General features: G+C 33.3%; 1 protein-coding gene across 1 annotated transcript in view; it reads left to right on the forward strand.

Annotated features, from left to right (window-relative positions):
- Positions 1–24,398, forward strand: part of LOC145271114 (uncharacterized) — a 149,535-nt gene that overhangs the window by 111,621 nt on the left and 13,516 nt on the right. The window contains exons 21-23 of the mRNA XM_080126655.1: positions 10,036–10,174; positions 12,712–12,885; positions 19,156–19,385. Of these exons, the coding sequence (XP_079982781.1) occupies positions 10,036–10,174; positions 12,712–12,885; positions 19,156–19,385 (543 nt within the window). The remainder of the gene's footprint in view (positions 1–10,035; positions 10,175–12,711; positions 12,886–19,155; positions 19,386–24,398) is intronic.

Consider the following 24,398-nt stretch of genomic DNA (forward strand, 5'->3'; position numbering starts at 1 on the left):
ATTCTCTAATCACACAGACGTAGCTGGTAGCGCAACACATAGCTTCTCTATATCCCATTCCCTATCTCAGTTGGTTACATTTCCGACACGTTTCCCAGACCAGCACAATCAACATGCCTCACTTCTAGATCTCTTTCTGACAACGGTTCCCAATGACTGTACAACAAATGCCCACAGCCCACTCGGGAATGCTGATCACGCTGTGATAATGGTAGAAATCAGCCTAAATTCTCGCCCTAAAACTGAAGACCCACTACTCAAAACAACGAGGTATTACAAAAAGGCTGATTGGGAAGCTATCAGGGAGCTCATCAGAGATGCCCCATGGCAAAATATCTTTACTCTTCCAGCGGAACAGTGTGCAAATGAGACAACTGAATGGTTCAAAACTGCTATTGAAGCACATGTTCCCGCACGGAAATACTATAGCAAGCCCCACTCTCCCCAATGGTTTACTTCTACTTGTGCAGCTGCCATTTGTCAAAGGCAGCATGCGTTCCGCAGATTCAACCGACATAAGTCCAGCTCAAATAAACAGAAGTTTATAGAAGCTAGAAATAATTGTAAGAGAGTGATAGAGACAGCTAAGACAGATTACTCTGAAACCACCAGAAAGCGCATCGAAGCACAGAAATTAGGAACCCAGGATTTTTGGAAAATCTACAACAGCGTAGTTAATAATGGACAATCAATTATTCCCCCACTAACAAACAATCATGAGGTTGCTTGCACGGCAACTGACAAGGCTAATCTGCTTGCCAGTCGGTTTGCCTCAAACTCCACACTGAACTCGGTACACCACTCACTCCCTGATTTTCCTCTGCGAACAGACGCCACACTTGGCGATTTGAAAATCACCCCTTCTCAGGTACATGCTATTATAAAAAACCTAGACACCTCAAAAGCATGTGGACCAGATCTCATCCCGGCTGTGCTATTAAAAAAATGCTCTGCCGAGGTTGCTCCAGTTCTGTCCAAACTTTACAATAAATGCCTTAACGAATCTTGTTTTCCCGACTGCTGGAAAACCGCCTCTGTGGTACCAGTCTTCAAGAATTCTGGTGAAAGAACTGACCCACTAAATTATCGCCCCATTAGCCTCCTCCCGTTTTTCGCCAAAATATTTGAGTCCTTAGTTAATCAAGCCCTAGTCCAGCACCTAACAGCTGCTAAACTCCTGACTGACAAACAATATGGATTCAGGCAAGCCCGTTCAACAGCAGATATCTTAACTGTAGTTTCTGAACGTATATACCGTTCATTGGATAAAACAGGGGAGGGTAGAGCGGTGGCCCTTGATATATCTAAGGCTTTTGACAGGGTATGGCACGATGGTCTTCTAAGGAAAATTAGATCATATGGAATCACTGGAAGAATTCATAATGTAATTAAATCCAAGTTGTCCTCGACGGACGTACATCCAAACAATATGACATAAATGCGGGAGTACCTCAGGGGTCTATCCTTGGACCTCTATTATTCCTGATATTCATAAACGACCTCCCTGATAATATTGTTTCGGAGATGGGTATATTTGCCGATGACACCACTCTCTATAACAGATATGAGGGGAAAACAAACGAACACATATCCAAGGAAATGGCAGAAACACTAGAGGATGACCTCCAATCCGTAGTGGAATGGGGACAAAAATGGTTGGTCACATTCAATGCTGCTAAGACTAAGCTTGTTTCCTTCAATAACTACAAGAAACCTTCTCTACCACCAATAGCAATGGCCAAGAACACATTGCCTGAAAGTACTTCTTTTAAACTCCTCGGCCTAACGTTTACAGGGAATATGAACTGGAATAGATATATTGAGAGCATTGCCAAGGCTGCTGCAAGGAAGGTTGGCTCCCTCTACCATGCTAGAAAACTATTTACGCCTGACAGTATCCTATACCTCTATAAGGCAACCATTCGCCCATGTATGGAGTACTGTTGTCACATCTGGGCTGGTGCATCTGCTGCTTGTCTCTCGCTCCTGGACAGGGTTCAAAAAAGAGTCGCCAACCTGATAGGTCCTGAACTGTCATCTAGGCTTCAGCCTCTGTCCCATCGACGAGATGTTGCATCCCTGTTCTACAAATACTTTAATGGTGAATGCTCTGACGAACTACAAACACTTGTACCTCCCTGACATAACTACCCTCGACAAACCCGACAAGCTACTAAGTCTCATCCCATTACAGTAGAAATCCCTGGGTGCAAGAAAGCCTTTTACTCCAATAGTTTCTTCCCCAGAACTGCGGGTCTTTGGAACTCCCTTCCGGGATTCTGCTTTCCCAACTGCAATGATATGCAGAAGTTCAAGTGTAATATATATATATATATATACCCGTGAGCAATGAAATGTGGCCAAACAAATTTTATACATTTTATTGCACTAAAAGCTATATTGAACAAAGAACAATTGAACAAGGAAACATAAACGAGACTAATAACACAAAACAATACATTTATTTTAATAAATGCTTAGGATTCCCTTTTGATTTCGTTAAAAGATCAATCCTTTTAGACATGCTCTCAACCAAAGTGGAACACTGTGAAGAGGAGATGCTATTCCATTTGCTTTGCACAGCTTCCCACAGTTTGTCATTGTTCGAAAAGGTTCTTCCATCCAATGCACAAGATATTATGGACCAAATATTCTTGATTGGATTTAAATTGGGGCTTTGACCTGGCCAAAGTATCACATCAATTGAATTATCAGAAAAACATTTTTTTGTGACTTTAGCAGTGTGTGCAGGGGAATTATCATGTTGAAAAATAATGTTCTGGGATATTCCCAGCTTCTGAATACTTATTAACAGTCCTGTTTCTAATATTAGAATGTATTCCTTTGCATTGATTGACTTCTCACATCTAATAAGTTCCCCAACTCCTGCTGCAGTAAAAGTTTCCCGTACCATTATCTCTCCATTCCAGTGTTTAATTGTCGTTTTTATGTAACTTGGTGAAAATCTTTCTCCAGTTAGATTGCATTGTTCGGGAGCATCGGGAGCATCACTAACAAGACAAAATCTTGATTCATCTGACCAGAAAACATTCCTGAACCAGTCTGTATGTTTTTTGACAAAACACAAAAAAAATCTCTTCCTATCATTGATGTTCTTCTTAGATAAAAATGGCTTCTTTGCACACCTTTTAGAAGAAAATCCCATTCTTTCATTCGTCTAGATATTGTATATCTAGAAAGAGAATTTCCAGCCGCTGTTTTGAATTCTTTGCTATGGTCAACATAAGTTTTCTTTCAATCCTTCAAAACAGTTAATTTAAGCCTGTGGTCATCCTCCAAAGTGAATGCTCTAGGGCGACCAGATCCAGATTTCCCTTTTACCAAGCGTTCGACTTCGAACCTTTGACCAATTCGCTTCACTACCGAAAGAGATTGTTTTCACTTTTTCTTTTCTTAAAATAGCAAAAATCTGCTTGTAAGTCATTTTGGACTGCCTTAATCTTGCAATTCGTTTTTTTATATTCTCGCCAAGATGCGGTCTTACCATTTTTAGGATTAATTTTTCCACTTATTATTATATGCTATAATAATAATGATCTGCAAAATAGAAATTTTCAGTTAAAATTAACAAAAATTCATGGAAAAATCTTGAAAAATCTTTTTCTTCCTTCTTGCTTGCTTGCTTGGCCCCTTTTTGTTGCTCATGAGCATATATATATATATCAATAATTTCCCCCACTCTTTATCTGTGCCTAAACCTAAACATAGATTCCATGAACAAAGCTTCTTTCTTAGAACTGCACGCCTGTGGAATTGTCTTCCGTTTTCCTGCTTTCCGGCTGACTACAATATGGTTGTGTTCAAGTCTAAAGTAAATAAGTTCTTGATGAGCCGTTCCATATAAGTTATTAAATTTACCAAATTTTCATTAGCAATGATTACTATATTGACCAACTTCTACTGTACACTCTTTAACCCTTATCCTTGAGTGGCCTCTGGGCCTTGATAATGTGGTGATGCCTTTGTAAAAAAAAAAAAAAAAATATATATATATATATATACTATTTATTCAAAGGGAATCAGCATTCAAGGAATAACATCATCAAAGAAAATCTATTTTAAATAATTATTTCTATTGTTTGTTGTAATGGAATTGTCTTCAATGTTCTGTTTAGGAATTTTATTTAAAGTTGATTTATTTAATTTATTTTTAATTTAATTTATATTTAATTTAATTTTTATTTAATTTATTTATAATTTATTTTTAATTTATATTTAATTTATTTTTAATCTAATTTATGTTTAATTTATTTTTAATTTAATCTTTTAAAAATTTAATTTATTTTTAATTCAATTTATTTTTAATTCAATTTATTTTTAATTCAATTCATTTTTTAATTATTATTCGTCTACTGCAGTTGCCTTTAAAAATTCATTGATTTAAGGATACTTGTTTAGTTTTACCGCAAGGTAAAAATACCAGGTTGAGAAACTGGCGAAGCATCAAGTATTCAGCTACAAGATTTGAATTATATTGCAGCTGAATGTTCAGTTTACTCAAGACATTAAAAAATGAAAATATTAAAAATAATTATACGGTAGTTTTTTTTTTTTTTTTTTTTTTACAAATTTGTATGAAATCGATCATATCCCACCAGATCTTGTCTAGTTCGCGGGCGAGGACAGGGGGTTCGTTTAAACGGAAAAAGTGATTAATAAAGGACAAAATGAATAAAGGACAAAATGAATAAAGGACAAAATGAAAAAGGGATTAAAAAAACAGATAAACTCTGTAAAATAAGTGACAAAAAGAAAAAAAAACTAAAATATTTATCGAGATATTTTTTTCTGTCCGTGTTTCCAAATAATTTCGTCAAATTTTGATAAAATTTAAGCGCCCCTCCCCCTCTTCATTCCTGATGTGGAATACAATGTTTTTCTGACCCCTGGTTAGGGTATTTGCCCCGCCTTATGGTGTTATTTATAATGTTATTTGATTATATATATGTGTATTATGTATTGTACTGTATTTTGTTACTAATTTTTAATGATTTTTCTGTATTTTTTTTTTTTTTTTAATAAATGTAACTCTAAACAAGCAGCCATTTTTGTTTTTAAAAATAAAAATAAAATAACCCGTGTTATAGTTTCTCATTCATTTCTTTAAGGCAAATAAATAATTTTTTTTAAATTCAGTAAAACCCTGAGATACGGTGGTTCTAGGATTCATTTTTTTCTTTTTTGGTTACGATGTGGAATACAATGTTTTTCCCGACCCTGGTTATAGCATTTTCCCCATTTTACGGTGTTATTTATAATATTATTAGATTATATACATGTGTAATATATACTGCACTGTATTTTGATACTAATTTTTAATATGAACTGTATAAAATTTTGTTTAGGCCCTGTTATACGGTGATTTCACCTTATGATCTCAACCGCTGAACGGATTAATGCCGTATCCTGGGTTTCTGCTTGTATATTAGACAAAATGTAAAAATATCGTGACATGCTTCGAAGAGACAAGTCTAAATATGGACGTTTATTAATACCTTTGATTTATACACAAAAAACATCATCTGAAAAATTAAAAAAAATAAAAAACGTATGTCTATAAAGCGGGCCAAAAAAATTTTTTTATAAGAAACATTTGGAAAAAGATACACCTGAAGAAGGTCGGAGGTTACATCGACCGAAACGTTGTGAAAATCACACTCAAGCTGAGAACAGTAGTCCGAAGAATCCAAATAATACGAATAACCAAACCTCATCTCAAAAACTCAGAAACGTCAATTGATCAAGTTTTAGGAGCGGCAATTGTTTTACCCTCCTGATAAAATATGTTTAAAGAACACAAAGGCACAACAGAAATAACAAACTTCTTTTTAACAACAAAGAATTTTTTATTTGTAGCAGGAACTGGTAGGTCAGACTGCAAAAAAGGAAGAAGGAAAAGAAAGTTCTTTTGGTGCAAGTCTATAAATGGTCCACAAGTAATCTTTTTTACTATAAAAATCCGAAAAAAATCTTTATAATGTACGTACTTGTCACTGCATGAAAATGTCATATTCCAAAAATCACGTAAATCGATCAAGTTGTTTTTTTTTTATTTAAGAAAATCAAATATTATGAGACATTTTATCGAAGATTTGATACAGGCCATCTTGTTTGAAAGGTAACAGCACTAATGACCCCTGGCGGAAATAAGGTGGAAGTATGTATCAACAACGGCAGACCATAGACTATTTTTATTTTATTTTTTTTCTTAATAAATGAACTTATTTAATAAATAAATAAATTGACTTCTTTTAATAAAGAGAATGTGGAAAACACTAGTTTTTTTTATTTGTTCGTCTGAAAACAGACTTTAATTAAAAAAAAAAAAAATGTTTCATTATGTTATTTTATTTTTTATTTGTATTATAAAAAAGTCTTTCCGACATTTAAGAAAAAAAAATAGTCGATGGTCAGCCGTTATTGACCGATACTTCCACCTTATTTCCGCCAGGGGTCGTTAGTGCCGTTATCTCTCAAACAAAATGGCCTGTAGCAAATCTTCGATAAAACATCTGAGAATATTTGATTTTCTTAAATAAAAAAAAAACTTGATCGATTTACACGATTTTTAGAATATGACATTTTCATGCGGTGACAAGTACGTACATTATAAAGACTTTTTTCAGATTTTTATAGTAAAAAAGATTACTTGTGGACCATTTTTTTTTTTTTTTTTACATGGGGGTCACCACTTATCAAGGCCTGGAGACCACTCAGGGATAAGGGTTATTGCATGTACAATAATCAATGAGATAGTATTGTAGTAATCATTAGTATTGGGGGTTTTGATAGAGTGTCTTACTTAAGGGGGCGGTTCATCAGGAATTTGTTTATGTTGGACTTGAAGACATCCAAGTTGTAGTCAGGTGGGAAACAGGCAAACGGAAGAGAGTTCCACAGGCGTGCAGTTCTAAGAAAGAAGCTTTGTTCATGGAATCTACGTTTAGGTTTAAACACAGATAAAGAGTGGGGGGAAATTATTGACAGTAGTTTCAGCCAGACGGGTGTTTATCGTGAAAGATTTATCTGATTTTTGGAATATGACATCTTCATGCAGTGACAAATTTTTTCCAAATGTTTCTTATAAAAAATTTTTTTTGGCCCGCTTTATAGACATGCACCATACCTTTTTTATTTTTTTTTCAATTTTTCGGATGACGTTTTTTGTGTATAAATCAAAGGTCCATAGTTAGACTTGTCTCTTCGAAGCATGCACCGTTCTTTTGAGATCATCGTCGTCGGTCAGCTAGTACTGTGTCGTCCCCAGCTAATAGCAGTTGTTTCCAGGTGGAAACCGTCAATACTAAAGCAAGATGTCCGGTGGACAGGGGGAGAGAGAGGATAAGTGTTGCTAGGCTGAAGGTCCGGTTAGGGAGCAGATGAATCAATGCACTCTGTTAGCTGATAGGTCATCCTATGACCGAAGAACTCAGAGAGGGATATTGATTCACCAGAGAAAATAGTTCTCTGTAACTCCTACAAAGTACCGAATTTTCAAACTTACCATGCTGACTGAAACTATTAACGGGAGATAACTCGTATAGAAATAGGAGTTATTTCCCCTGAATGTTTAAATTTGACAATTCTCTGAAAAAGATACAAATAAAATAATTCTGAAAAAAAAAAAAAAAAAAAAAAAAATATATATATATATATATATATATATATATATATATGAACTCAACTAAATAGAACATTCTTACGTTTAGTTTCCGTGTTATAACTTAATTTGCTGGTGCAGTGTGGTAGGTTTATCAGAATTTTTGTAGGAATTTTTGACACCCCTAACACGAAACTGCAAATAAAATATAAAAAACTCGTAATTTCTCTTTTAAAAGTCGGTTGTTTATTTTCTTTATGGATTATACTTCCAAAAATAAACTATTAAAGTTGTTTTAAAAGTAATAGAAATAATTTTTTTTTATTTTTTAAAAAACAGTAATGAATTTTACAAACTCAATATTTTTCAATTTTTAAACTTTAAAAATATATAAAAAAATTTTCTATTGATTCTATTTTTACGACATTTTCAGGGTCAATGTGAAATTTTATGCTCTTTCCAATAAACCGAATATAATATTTTAGACAAATGTTTTTTTTTTTTAATTAACGCCCCCCCCCCATTTTGAAATGTCTATTAAAAAGTAAATAATTAATTTACTCACCAAAGTTTTATATATCACAAATTGAAGATAAAAGATCAATAAATAATATATTCAAATTTAAAACAAAAAAAAAGTGTTTTTTAGAAATTTACCTGTAAAGTCCGAAGTTTAAAACCTTTTTTTAAAAAAAACCCACGTTGTTTGTTTTTTTGTTTTGTTTTTTTTTAATAAAACCTTGGTCCTTGCTCCTTTAATTGAAAAAAAAAATTAGGGATTGAATTACATTTTTCGAGTAGTTATAAGCTTCGAAAGATAGCGGGTGGAATTATTCAATAGTTTTCACGAAATTTCTGACACTGCTAGCAGTGTGGTCAGTGAAGTTTTCTGGCTATATCACTTTGACCTGTACTTAGTTTGACCCTTGACATAATACGAATAATCAATCCTCATCTCAAAAATTCAGAAACGTCTAATGATCAAATTACTGAATTTTTGACACTTGTACAGTTTAATCAACACATTAAAAAAATGAAAATATCGAAAAAAGGTTATATTTGTACGTATCCGTTATGAAATGAAATTCTCTAAAAAATAATTTTACTTAATTTCATCAAGTAGTTTTTTGTTTTTTTTTACAGCAAAAAAACAAAAGGTTCGATTTTTAGGAAGAAAAACTAGAATTAAAGATGGGGGGGGGGGGAGTGTTGGCGCTTTACATTGAGTTATTTGCCCGTGGCATGTTCAGCAAATTTCACAATGGCTGACTTCAACTCGCTCTCATAAGAACGTGTTTTTCCGCTGTAAAAAAAAACTACTCGATCAAATTAAATGAAATTTTTTTTTTCAGAGATCTTCAGTCCAAAACGGATACGTACAATATAACCTTTTTTCGATATTTTCATTTTGTAATGCCTTGACTTAAACTGTACAAGTGCTGAATTTTTAAACTTACCACGTTAAATCAAAACAAAACGGGAGATAACTCCTATAGAAATATGAGTTATTTTATTTTTATTTTATTTTTTTACAAGGTAATCACCACTTATCAAGGCCCGGAAGCCACTCGGGGATAAGGGTTATTGCGTGTACAGTACGTTAGTGTTGGAGATTTGATAAAGTGTCTTACTTAAGGAGGCGGTTCATCAGGAATTTGTTCACATTGGACTTGAAGATATCCAGGTTGTAGTCAGGTGGGAAACAGGCAACCGGCACAGAGTTCCACAGGCGTGCACTTCTAAGAAAGAAGCTTTGTTCATGGAATCTACGTTTTGATTTTGGCACAGATAAAGAGTGGGGAAAATTATTGACAGTGGGTTCAGCCAGACAGGTGTTTCTCGTGAAAGATTGGCGAGGAGGGACGAGGGATTGGAGCTCAGACGAGCACCTGGCATGGAAATAACGATAAAACAAAGAAAGGCTCGCAACGTCTCTTCTGTGGGAGAGAGGTTGCAGGGAAGAGAAAAGGGCATCCCCTACTAAGCCACAAAGTCTATTTTGTACTCTGTCAAGGCAGGATAGGCTGTTTTTAGCAGCTCCTGCCCAGACTTTCAAGCCAACTTCGAAGATTTGAAGTGATATGATGTTGCCCTTTTTGAAACCTTTGTTGTTATTCATGGCAATCCAACGATGCATTTTGAGGGTGCTGGCAATGGTCCTGTTGTCATAACTTGGATCGATAGAGAGCATGAGTTGTACGGAGTGGGGAAAATTTTTGACAGTGGTTTCAGCTGCCTGAATATTTAAATCGGACGATGCGCTGAAAAAGATACAAACATATACAAATAAAAAAAATTCAGAAATAAACAAAAAACAACAAAAAAAACTATAGGTATATGAACTCAACTAAATAGAACATTCTTTACAGCAACTTTGATCCCAGCATGTTTTTTTTTTGTTGTTGTTTTTTCAGGCTGAACAATTAGAAGCTCGTCAGTTTTTGGATGAAGAAGCTGTGTTATCTGGCAGTGATGATGGCCTCTCGGATGAGGAAGTGGACGAGGGAGATGACTATGAGCATAGTTTCATCAACGATTTCTCACAGACACAAAGTAAGTACGGATATAAATTTTTAGTGCTTGTATAGATTGGTTAGCCAACGCATTTCAGGTGAAAACATTTTTTTACATACTTTTATTTATTTTTTTATTATTTTATTTTTATTTCCTTTAAAAATTTTTTACAGGTATCGGAATCAGAAAAAAAAAATGTACCTATTTTCTGATGCCAAAAACGATTCCTTTAATTTTTTTTTTATTTGATTTTATTTAAAAAAAATCTTCTACCACTGGTAGTAATGATAAAATAATGTGTATTGATTTTTAACGAACTAGTAAAACTAAAATCGATAGATCATGCCTCACACAAGTATTTTGATGTTTCAGACAATATCTGCACACATTTAACGTGTTTTTACGGTAATTGGAAAAAAAAATAACAACAACTCTGTTGTTAAATATAAAAAAGATCTGTAATGAATCAGAATCGGTAATTGTATCGGAATTGGTAATTTAGTAAGGAATCTTTTATTTATTTACTTATTTTTTTAAATTTTTTATTGCATTTTCAGCCCAAAAAAGGCACGACAAGCACTTGTACCCCCTCGACGTAAATACCCTCGACAAACCTGACAAGCAGCTAAATCCCACCCCTTCACAGTAGAGATCTCTAAATGTAAGAAAGCCTTCTACTCCAATAGTTTCTTCGCCAGAACTGCTAGACTTTGGAATTCACTTCCAGGATTCTGGGTCCTGGATATGACCTTAAACTATATCCAGTGGTGAGGCCCCAGCTTGCGGGCTTTGGGGAGTGTGGAGCCACCCTTTAATTACCATTGCTCCCGGGTCCACTCTGACCTGGAGTGGCAGTACCTGTTAGGGTTCCAACTATGGGTTAAATAGAAACCGACGTGAAAACAACAAATATATTCTATCTTTGGATTCGGCATTAAATAACCCGAAAAGGGTTGATATGCCGTAAAACAAAAACAACCAACCAATCCAGAATTCTGCTTTCCCAACTGTACTGACATGCAGAAGTTCAAGTGTAATGTGAACAGACAACTCTATTGTTAAATATAAAAAAGATCTGTAATGAATCAGAATCTGTAATTGTATTGGAATCAGGAGAAATATTCACATTACTAGTAATGTTTTCACCTGAAATGTGGTCATTTAAAACTTCACCAATTTAAACAAACACCTATTTTTTTTTATATATATCGTGTTCCTGATCTAGTTCTGTCACATTGATCGTCACCCGTTCCAAGATGTCCTCCAAACATGCCAGTTATATCCACAAGTTCGTCCAACAAAAGTTTTGATGATTAAAAAAAATTTTTTTTTTGTAAAAAAAACCAAGGGGATAAATTTTTTTTTGTATATGTGAATTACTTAGGACTTCTATCCAGTCATGGCTGACGGAACAAGAGCATGCCACCCCCCTTGAAGTAAATAAAGGGTTCCGCTCCAAATTCTGTCCAAATTCCCCGAGTTCAACAGAAACATTTCTGAGTTCGACAAGATACACCTGAAGAAGGTAGGAGGTTACATCGACCAAAATGCTGTAAAAATCACACTCAAGATGAGAACAGTAGTCCGACGGTTCCAAATATAATACGAATATGTCCTTTACTCCTGATCTGAAATGGAACACGTACATCAAGTCTGTTGCCAAGGTCGCTGGAAAAATGGTGGGATCCTTCTACCGCGCCAGAAGCTATCTCCCTACTGATGCAATTCTCTATCTATATAAAAGCCAAGTACGCCCAAGGATGGAATACTGCTGCCACATCTGGGCAGGAGCTGCTAAAAACAGCCTATCCTGCCTTGACAGAGTACAAAATAGACTTCGTGGCTTAGTGGGGGATGCCCTTTTCTCTTCCCTGCAACCTCTCTCCCACAGAAGAGACGTTGTGAGCCTGTCTTTGTTTTATCATTACTTCCATGGCAGGTGCTCGTCTGAGCTCCAATCTCTGGATCCCCCTTGCCAGTCTTTCACGATAAACACCCGTCTAGCTGAAACCACTGTCAATAATTTTCCCCACTCTTTATCTGTGCCTAAATCAAAACGTAAATTCCATGAGCAAAGCTTCTTTCTTAGAAGTGCATGCCAGTGGAACTCTCTTCCGTTTGCCTGTTTCCCACCTGACTGCAACCTGGATGTCTTCAAGTCCAACATAAACAAATTCCTGATAAACCGCTCCCTTAAGTAAGACACTTTATCAAATTTCCAATACTAACGATTACTACGATACTATCCCATTGATTACTGTACATGCAATAACCCTTATCCCCGAGTGGCTTCCGGGCCTTGATAAGTGGTGACTTCCATGCAAAAAAAAACATATATAATGATTTTTAACTACCAGTAAAACTAAAATCGATAGATCATGCCTCACACAAGTATTTTTACGTTTGAGAAAATATCTACACATTTAACATGTGTTTTTATGGTAATTGGAAAAAAAATAACAACTCTATTGTTAAATATAAAAAGATCTGTAATGAATCGGAATCAGTAATTGTATTGGAATTAGGAAAAATATTAGAATCGCCTGTTCATTAGTTAAAATGTTTGTATTTTTCAGATATGGTAGACATGAAAGCCGTGTATCTGCAGTCCGTCGTAAGTCCTGTTGTGAAGCACCATGCTTACAAGATGAGGTACGACCGCCCGAGTGTGAGAGACGTATACTCTTGTCCCGTCGAGTCTGATGACGATTACGAGCATGACAGCTTTTGTGTCGACAGTGCGGATTCTTGTAAGTATTTTTCTTCCGTGTATGTGCTTTAGAGCAGCTCCGTGTAGTCATCTTTGACAAGTTGAGTTGTCTACTCTTGTTTATAGATAAAACGAGTTCTACTTTAAAAAAAAAAAAATATGGAAAAAAATTTTTTTTTTTTTTACATAGGCGTCACCACTTATCAAGGCCAAGAGGCCACTCAAGGATAAGGGTTAAAGAGTGTAGAGTAGTCAAAAGGACAATATAGTAATCGATAGTAATGGAAGTTCGGTAAATTTGTTAACTTAAGTGGAACGGCTCATCAGAAACTTGTTCGCGTTGAACTTGAAGACAACCATATTATAGACAGCTGGAAAGCAGGAAAACGGAAGACAATTTTTTGAAAATGTCTTGAAAATAACTTGAAAATTGTATTCGTCATGTCCAATAAAAATTTGCGTCAAAATATTAAAAATAAAATCGAAATAAATGCTATTAAATTATTGTTTAAGTATAAAAATACCATTAAAATATTTTTTAATGTTGAAAATAAAATTGGAATAAATACTATTAAATTTTTTTTAAGTATTAATAAAAATACCATTAAAATATTTTTTAATGTTGAAAATAAAATTGGAATAAATACTATTAAATTTTTTTTAAGTATTAATAAAAATACCATTAAAATATTTTTTAATGTTGAAAATAAAATTTGAATAAATACTATTAAATTTTTTTTAAGTATTAATAAAAATACCATTAAAATATTTTTTAATGTTGAAAATAAAATTGAAATAAATACTATTAAATTATTTTTTAAGTATTAATAAAAAAATACCATTAAAATATTTTTTAATGTTGAAAATAAAATTGGAATAAATACTATTAAATTATTTTTTAAGTATTAATAAAAAAATACCATTAAAATATTTTTTAATGTTGAAAATAAAATTGGAATACAAGTTGAGTTGTCTCCTCTTATCTATAGATAAAAGGAGTCTGCTTGTAGGTGTATCAGAATTTTTTTTGAATTTTTGACACCCCTAAATTGAAACTGAATAAAATATAAAAAACTTGTAATTTCTCTTTTAAAAGTGGGTTGTTTATTTTCTTTTTTTTTTTTCTTTTTTTTTTTTACATAGGCATCACCACATTATCAAGGCCAAGAGGCCACTCAAGGATAAGGGTTAAAGAGTGTACAGTAGAAATTGGACAATATAGTAATCATTAGTAATGAAAATTTGGTAAATTTGATAACTTATATGGAACAGCTCATCAAGAACTTATTTACTTTAGACTTGAACACAACCATATTGTAGTCAGCCGGAAAGCAGGAAAACTGAAGACAATTCCACAGGCGTGCAGTTCTAAGAAAGAAGCTTTGTTCATGGAATCTACGTTTAGGTTTAGGCACAGATAAAGAGTGGGGGGAATTATTGATAGTGTTTTCAGTTAGACAAGTGTTTCTTGTGAAAGTTTGGCGAGGGGGGACCATAGATTGAAGCTCAGTCGAACACTTTCCATGAAAATAACGATACATCAGAGACAAACTCGCAACATCTCTTCTGTGAGATAGAGGTTGCAAGGAGGAGAAAAGGACATCTCCTACGAGGCTACGAAGTCTATTTTGAACTCTTTCAAGGCAGGACAAGTCCTTTCTAGCAGCTCCTGCCCAGATGTGGCAACAGTATTCCATCCTTGGACGTACCTGGCTCTTATATAGATAGAGAATAGCATCAGCAGTGAGATATTTACCGGATCGATAGAAAGATTATGGATTATACTTCTAAAATAAACTATTAAAGTTGTATAAAATGTAATAGAAATATTTTTTTTATTTAAAAAAAAATAGTAATGAAATCAGTTGAATTTTTACGAGTTCAGTATTTTTCAATTTTAAAACTTTAAAAATCTATCAAAATTTTTCTATTGATTCAATTTGTATGATATTTTCAGGGTCAATGTGAAATTTTATGCTCTTTCCAATAAACCGTTTTTTTTTTGTTTTTTTTTAATGAAACCTTAGTCCTTGCTCCTTTAATTGAAAAAAAATTAGGACTTGAATTACATTTTTCGAGGAGTTATAAGCTTGGAAAAACAGGGTCGAATTATTCAATATATTTCACGCATTCGTAAGGTCAGTTTCTGACACACCTGGTCTCCCCTTTTGCTTGTTATTAGTTGTGAAATGAAAACCATCTTTAATTTTAGACAAGTTTCCGATGGGTAGCTAATCTGTATACAGGGTTCGTACAGACTTGAAAAATCCTTGCTTGAAAAATATGGAAAATTTCTTGAAAATCCTTGAAAATTGTATTGTTTATGCTCAGTAACAATTTGTTTTGAAATATTAAAAATAAACTCGAAATAAATGCTATTAAATTATTTTTTAAATATTAGTAAAAGTGCCATGAAAATATTTTTTAAATATTGAAAATAAAATTCAACTACGTTGTTTTGAAATTGCATAGTATTGTGGACACAAGAGTTATTTCTTTTTATCACAAAACTACCATCTATTTTTATTTTGTTGAAAAATCCTTGAAAATATGGAAAATGTCTAGAAAACACCCTGAAAATTGTATTGTTTATGTCCAATAAAAATTTGTGTTGAAATATTTAAAAATAAAATCGAAATAAATACTATTAAATTATTTTTTAAGTATCAATAAAAAAATACCTTCAAAATATTTTTTAAATATTGAAAATAAAATCAAAGTACCCTGTTTTGAAATTACATTGTATTATTGTGAATACAAGAGTTATATCCCTTTATCGTTATTTCCATGGCAAGTGCTCGTCTGAGCTCCAATCTATGGTCCCCCTCGCCAATCTTTCACGAAAAACACCCGTCTAGCTGAAACTACTGTCATTAATTTTCCTCACTCTTTATCTGTGCCTAAATCCAAACGTAGATTTCATGAACAAAGCTTCTTTCTTAGAAGTGTATGTCTGTGGAACTCTCTTCCGTTTGCCTGTTTCCCACCTGACTACAACTTGGATGTCTTGAAGTCCAACATAAACAAATTCCTGATAAACTGCCCCCTTAAGTAAGACACTTTATCAAATCTTCATTACTAACGATTACTACGATACTATCCCATTGATTACTGTACACGCAATAACCCTTATCTCTGAGTGGCTTCCGGGCCTTGATAAGTGGTGACTTCCATGTAAAAAAAATAAAAATAAATAAATAAAAAAATAAAGAGATGTAACTCCACTTTTTTTGGATCGCTGCGGATTGTAAAACAACCCCCTAAACCTTGAAATGTCCAACTCCAAACTCTGCAAGAACTGAAAGAAAACATCAGGAACGAAATAAGAGAGTTAAATCACAATCCAGAGATTCTGCAATCTGTGATAATGTTTTGGAAAAGAGCACAAATATGTGAAGCTGAAAATGGACAACATTTAAAAGACATTTTTTTTTCATAAATAAAGATTGTTGGAATTTTGCCTATTTTTTAAATTTAAATAAAAAAAAATTCTGAATAATTTTTTATATAAATTATATTATAAACGAACAGATATCAATTCACTTGCACATTTTTTTTTAATTTTAAAAAGAAACTATAATAAAAAAAAAAAAACTCCTCTCAAAATGACTTTTTTATTATAAAATGAAATAACCAGTTGAATGTACTCACAATAAATGGAACAATCTCTCATGAATAATGTTTTGGAAAAAGCACAAATATGCGAAGCTGAAAATGAGCAAAATTTAAAAGACATAGATTGTTTGAATTTTGCATTTTTTTTAAATTTCCCAATGCCTTAGTCAAATTACAGAAAGATATCATCAAAAAATAAAGAATTTATTTAAGTTCAAAACCCTTTAGTGACTTTTTGGACACCCTGTATTAGTCCTTGCAGGATTTGCAGTTTGCTAGCATAGACTCTTTCTTTAAGATATCCCCACAAGAAAAAGTCGGGGCTAGTCAAGTTTGGGGAACATGGTGGCCACTTGCCATTACCATAGCAAGAGATAATATACAAAGCTGAAAATGGACAACATTTAAATACATTATTTTTCATAAATAAAGATTATTAGCGGCTAGACAAGCAACTGTGTTTAAATATTGTATTAGTTTTAATTTCCCAATGTCTTCATCAGATTGTGTTAAAATTACAGAAAGATATCAAAAATAAACAATCTATTTAAGTTCAAAACTCTTTAGTGACTTTTTTAACATCCTGTATTATTGGCTGAAATAACTAAGATATATGATTGGAAGAAAGATATCATCAAAAAATAAATAATCTATTTAAGTTCAAAACTCTTTAGTGACTTTTTGGACATCCTGTATTATTGGCTGAAATAACTACGATATATGATTGGAAGAAAGATATCATCAAAAATTAAAGAATCTATTTGAGTTCAAAACCCATCAGTGACTTTTTGGACATCCTGTATTTAGTATTCGTCCAATTACCCAACTCTAATTAAGCCCCGTTTCTTAGTGTTTTGTCCGAATGAAATGAAACTTTGGTCATAACTAGCTTATTATATTCAAAACATCACATCAAGTTCAAACCCCGTCAGTGACTTTTTGGACATCCTGTATTTAGTATTCGTCCAATTACCCAACTCTAATTAAGCCCCATTTCTTAGTGTTTTGTCCGAATGAAATGAAACTTTGGTCATAACTAGTTTATTATATTCAAAACATCACATCAAGTTCAAACCCCGTCAGTGACTTTTTGGACATCCTGTATTTAGTATTCGTCCAATTACCCAACTCTAATTAAGCCCCGTTTCTTAGTGTTTTGTCCGAATGAAATGAAACTTTGGTCATAACTAGTTTATTATATTCAAAACATCACATCAAGTTCAAACCCCGTCAGTGACTTTTTGGACATCCTGTATTTAGTATTCGTCCAATTACCCAACTCTAATTAAGCCCCGTTTCTTAGTGTTTTGTCCGAATGAAATGAAACTTTGGTCATAACTAGTTTATTATATTCAAAACATCACATCAAGTTCAAACCCCGTCAGTGACTTTTTGGACATCCTGTATTTAGTATTCGTCCAATTCCACTGTATGATTTAATTTTCATTAGCAGCCCTTCAAGGCAGAAATACGCCATAAATCAAACCAATGGAACAAAAAACACCAAAAGATTCTATGTACAGCAATTTAACAGATAAGAATGATTATACGAAAATAAAATTAATAAAAAAGAATAATTACACGGAAACAATACGTGATATATTACAACGTGCGTTTAAATGAAAACATGCTGTCTAAATTCACACACACTCTCTCTATATCTATCTATCTATCTCTTCTCTCTCTCTCTCTCTCTCTCTCTCTCTCCTCCTGTCTCTCTCTCTTTTTGAATATGCACACCTTGCGGATATTTTCTATTCTGAAACCGTAAACAGACAGCCATGTTTTTTGTTTGTTTTGCTTTTTTGAAAGTTTTTGGCGAGGAAATGGTTTTAATGAGATTTAACTGATAAAAGGTGACTATAAAGGAAGGTAATTCGTTCCTCATTAATGAGTGTTTGCGATGATGACGGTTTGTTCATTATTATTATTATTATTATTATTTGTGTGATGCTGGACGTACGGACAAGTAAATTAATATTTGAAGAAGAAGAAGAAGAAAAGAAAAAAAGAAAGAAGTTAAAAAACTCTTTAGTGACTTTTTGAACATCCTGTATTATTGGCTGAAATAACTAAGATATATGATTGGAAGAAAGATATCATCAAAAAATAAAGAATCTATTTGAGTTCAAACCCCGTCAGTGACTTTTTGGACATCCTGTATTTAGTATTCGTCCAATTACCCAACTCTAATTAAGCCCCGTTTCTTAGTGTTTTGTCCGAATGAAAGGAAACTTTGGTCATAACTAGTTTATTATATTCAAAACATCACATCAAAACACTAGGGTCTTTGGCCTTTTTTTCTCCGTTGGCTGTAAAATGCTCAGAAAAACAATTGAATTTCCTCTGTTTTTTTTTTGTTTTTTTTTTAGTCACCCTGTACTGTTTGATATAATTTTCATTAGTAGCTGTTCATGGCAGAAATATGCCATAAATCAAACCAATTTTTTTTTTTAATTTACTCTAACTTTTTATTTACCAGCTTTGAACGAGACAACTTTGATTTATTTAAGCGTACCCAAGGAAGAAGAAACACAGATTGTGTTAAAATTACAGAAAGATATAACAAAAAAATAAGTTATTTAAGTTCAAAACCCGTCAGTGACTTTTTGGACAGAACAGCCCTTCAAGGCAGAAATACGCCATAAATCAAACCAATTTTTTTAAAATTTACCCTAACTTTTTATTTTACCAGCTCTGAATGAGACGACTTTCATCGATTTAAGCGTACCCGAGGAAGAAGAAACACGGGAAACGAATGTTGGTAGGAAATCTAAAAAGCAGCGTATAATCCGTCCGGAATCTTCCAGCAGCGAAGATGAACCTGTCGAAATAGAAGGAACTTTACAAAGCTCAACCGATACGCACACGACAAGAATAAGTGAAAATAAGGAACAGACGAAAGGAGACGTTTTAAACGACAAAGTGAGCTTTTTTTTTTTTGAAGATTCTTTTTCTTTTCTTTGCACAGTGATAACTGATTTTTTTTTTATAAGGGATTCACCACTTATCAAGGCCCAGAGGCCACTCGAGGATAGGAGTTAAAGTGTTTACTGTCGGCAAAGGGACGATAATACAGTAATCGTTAGAAGTGTGAATTTTGTAAACAGCTCATCAGGAACTTGTTTACATTGGACTTGATTGTTGTGGCGGAGACTCATACGTCAAAATTGACAGGAGAGTCCATTTTTTTTTATATATATATATATATATATATATATATATATATATATATATATACTAGCATTTCAGCCTGGCGTTGCCCAGGTGTTTGGAGGTGTATGTTGAGCAAGAAAAAAAAAGTGGTAGTAGGAAGGCAGGCTCGAACCCATACCACGAAGGAGGAAAAAAAAAACAGGAAAAAAACCTGATGTCTTTGCTGTTACGACCACCGCCAAACCGGAAGTTACATAGGTTTAAATTAAGGCTAGACAATCGAAAGGATAGGATGACTTTCAAAAATATCGGCAAAAAAAAAGCGACCCTCCCCCCACCCTGTTGAGAAGTGACCAGTTGAAGGTGAAGTTATTAATGTTTTTAGCCAATTTTTCAATATTTGTCGTCTGAAAGGTCGTACTTCAAAACGATACTGATCTTGATAAAATCCGTCGCCTTTGTTGAAAGTTTTAGGCAGACATGCAAACATACATACATTTATATATTGGTAACTAAAAATTTTCAACCCAAACTGGTGAAAAAGCTTGCCCTATCTCTGAATACCCTTTATGTAAAATTTCAAACATTTAGACCAGAAATTGTCTGAGTAATTTGGTAGAGACCACAGAGGTCAAATTTTTAAAAATTTTGACCCCTTAACATTTATTGTTTGGGGCTCAAATCAAGTTATTAAGTTAGATCCATGTCCAAGGAACATATATCTAAAATTTCAAGTGTCTATACCCAAAATTGGCAAAGAAGTTTGGTAGAGTTTTCAAAGGTCAAATCGTTGAACTTTGACCCCTTAACAGCCAAATTTCTGGCCGAAAATGGATTACAAAGATTTTCCCAAATTTCAGTACCCTGTAAATCAAATTTTGAATCTGTAGGCTTAAAATTGACAGTTATTGCGTAGAGAAATGTACACACAGACACGTTCACTTTTATAGATATAATATATATATATATATATAAAATAAAAATTACAATTAAATTTACCAAAATGATCCAAGATGGTAAAATTAAAGTATATTATAAATATTAAAGAATTAATATTTATAAAGTTATCTCAGCCAGATGTAAAAGCTCGATAAAACCAAATAGGAGATAGAGCTTATAATACGAGCAAACAGTTAATAAAACATGTTAAAAAACACTTTGAAATGAGTTAAAAAATATTTAATCTGAAAAGGAAACACTTGATAAGTGGTATGTCCTTAATCCGTGGAGTTTTGAAGAAATACTTTCCTTCTCATCAGAGGGTAGGAATTAGCAAAATGCAGGATCGGATTTTGCATACAAAAGTATTTGATGAGACAACAAGTAAGTCAAAGATCTTACTTGATAACAAAAAGTGAAGCAAAGGGAATATGGTGAAGAAAAAGGTGATTACATGTGAATGGATAGTCTGGTGGAAGATAAAAAATCCAGTGACGATAAAATCGAAATATATAACTTCAAGAAAGTTAATTGAATTTCCATTAGCACAAGTAAAATCCAAGGAAATCCCATAATTCGAAGATGGACTAAATAACAATTTTATAGTTAAATATTTAAAGATTTATAAAGAATCGGAATCGGGAATTATATCGGAATCGGGGAAAAAATTGAATCGTCCCATCACGTTCCATCAGTAATATATATATATATATATATATAGTAATTTATAAAATATATATGGCGATTAAGCTACACTGAATATTCTGCGTTTCATCCACTGTAGGATTCGTCAGGCTTATGCGCGAATTTTGTGGTTGCTTCTTGTTTTTATATATGTTGAGGATTTCTAGTTAGCCAATCAGCTTTCTAGTATCCACCGCGCCACCTCCTATCAGCCAATGGGCATGCATTTTATCGAACAAAGGATCTGTTTTAGAACTAGGTATTGAGCACTTTTGTTTTAGAACTACGTATTGAGCACTTTTGAAGTAAATACTTAAAGTTTACGCATAAATCTATACTTTCGTGTATTAAATTTGTGTGAGTAAATGAAGTAGTTATATATATATATATATATATATATATATATATTTTTGTTTGTATAATTTGACAGCAAGTCATTATTCAAGCATGTTAGATATCTTTTCAATTCGCCGAGCTGTCTTTTTTTTTTCAGCTGGCATGTTGTAAATTATGGCGTCCAGTAGTTGTTGTTCGGCCATAATTTTCTCAACCACTTTCTATCGGTAAATCCGATCGTCGTCAGGAGCGATTTTTTTTTTTTTTTTTTTTAATTACATTTTCACCCCAAACAAGGCACATTGCCACTTTGGTGTAGGGGGCTACTATCAGGGTCAGCAACTACTGGGGCACTATGTAGGGATTTGGGCAGCAAGATGTTGGTTCACATCGCACTTGAACTTCTGCATGTCAGTACAGTTAGGGAAGCAGGATCCTGGAATGGAATTCCAGAATCTAGCTGTTCTGGGGAAGAAACTACTGGAGTAGAAAGATCTTTTACATCTAGGGATCTCTACTGTGTGTGTGTGGGGGGGATTTAGCTGCCTGTTTGGTTTGTTGAGGGTGTCTGCGTCGTGGGGGCACAAGTGTCTTTAGTTCGTCAGAGCATTCACCATTAAAATACTTGTAGAACAGGCAGAGGGATGCAACGTTTCGACGATGGGACAGAGGCTGAAGCTTAGATGCCAGTTCAGGACCTATCAGATTGGCGACTCTTTTTTTTAACCTTGTCTAGGAGTGAGAGACTAGTAGCAGATGCACCAGCCCAAATATGACAACAATACTCCATACATGGGCGAATGGTGGCCTTATAGAGATACAGGATACTTTCAGGTGTCAGTAGTTTTCTAGAACGGTAGAGAGAGCCCACCTTTTCGCAGCAGCCCTGGCAATGTTTTCAATTGACATCATTTTCTTTATTGAGGCTTGGTGTGTTTATAGTTATTTTTTTTATTCATTGGTTATAATGGGGTTGGTGCAGGATGGGTACGGGCGAATTATTTTTAATTTTGATTTTCTTATTTTTTCTTTTTCTTTTATTTTTTTTTGCTTACAAAATTTGCTTTCAGTTTTATGTCTGACTGATGACACCGGAGTCCCGTTTTTTTTTTTTTTTTTTTTTTTTTTTTACCCCCTTCCTGCTGTCACAATTTTTTTTTATGATTGGGCAATGCTGGGCGCCCTACAACCCTTCCACTAGTATATATATAAAAATAATAAAATTCTATATTCCAAATTTCAAGATGTTGACCATCTTACTGTTTATTTCTTGAAGTATGTTGACCTGCACAATTCTTGACAGCACCTGTTTCATAGCGCAGAATCATTCATGTACCGTATAAAAAAAATTGCTGTATATTTTGGCATATAAGACAACGCTTAAAGTTAAAAAATCATCTTTAAAAACAATATTTCATAAGATACCGGCTAAACAAAAATGGTTTTGTGGTTTAGCGGTCGTCTTATTCAACCGATATATGATAATTTTGTACCTTGTCTTATCTGATGGTCGACTTATGCACCAAAATATATGGTATGTATATATATAAATATATATATATATATATATATAGTCTTTGAAGTTTTCAACATTTGAAACCATACAAAAACTTACTTTTTATCATTCGTTAAAAAAAAAAAAAAAAAAAAAACCATCTAGTCAGTAAGTCATTTAATCACCTGCAATCACTGCATCAACTCTCTCGAATTTACTTTACTATAATACCATTTTTTTTATTTTTTTATTTTTTAAGGGATCATCAGTTGTTTACAATGAAACACTGTTTCGGGGATTTAATATATATATATATATATATATATATATATATATATATATATATATATATATATATATATGTAAAGTGATGGTTGTCTAGTTCCAACGAGAGAAAAAATGTATATTTAAAAGAGTGTAGCCATCAACAATTGTGGGTTTTTTTTAAAAGGTTTTTATCCTATTTTTATTTTAAAATATTTTTATAATGCATTTAATAATAAAAATAAAAATAATTGTTAGCGGTGGATGTATGTGAGTACGTGTGTGAGTGTGTAGGTGGGTATGTATATATGTATGCTCCTACATATATTTCTGTGTATGTGCATGTGTGTATGTGTGTGTGCCTGCGTGCGTGTGCGTGTGCATGTGTACATGTACATGAATGTATATGTGATTGTGTGTGAGTGTATGCTATACATGGGGAAAGAAAGTCTTTAAAAAGAACCCTAAAAAACCCATAAAAACCTTCACCATATGGACTAAAACACACTCTTTGAAAATAACTTTGACCGGACACTTTGAACACTTACAGTTGGAGTCAGAATGTCTGAGCACACGCATCACTCTGAAAAACATATTTAATATCAGCGGAGGTAACTCTACAAACTCCCATTTTAAAGAAAAACTTTTTACGAAAACATCTGAAGAGAGCACAGCCTAAGCTCGAAACGCGTTATAAAAATATTTTAAAATAAAAATATGATAAAAACCTTTAAAAAAAACCCACAATTGTTGATGGCTACACTCTTTTAAATATATATATATATATATATATATATATATATATATATATATATATATATATATATATATATATTATTTATATATACGGTATGTATGTATATATATATATATATACCGTATATTTCTGTGTATAAGTCGACCATATATATATAGCATAAGTACCCGTCATTGACTGGGTTCAAAAACAGCCTACAGAAAATGGACTTTGATTTATGAAAGTACTAGCAGGGGTGCCCGGCGTTGCTCGGGTGTTTGGAGGTTTATGCTGTGCAAAAAAAGCAAAAAAACAAAAAAAATGGTTA

Source organism: Euprymna scolopes, chromosome 46 (genome assembly GCF_053919585.1).
Source record: "Euprymna scolopes isolate OS-2025 chromosome 46, ASM5391958v1, whole genome shotgun sequence".
Classification (NCBI taxonomy): domain Eukaryota; kingdom Metazoa; phylum Mollusca; class Cephalopoda; order Sepiida; family Sepiolidae; genus Euprymna; species Euprymna scolopes.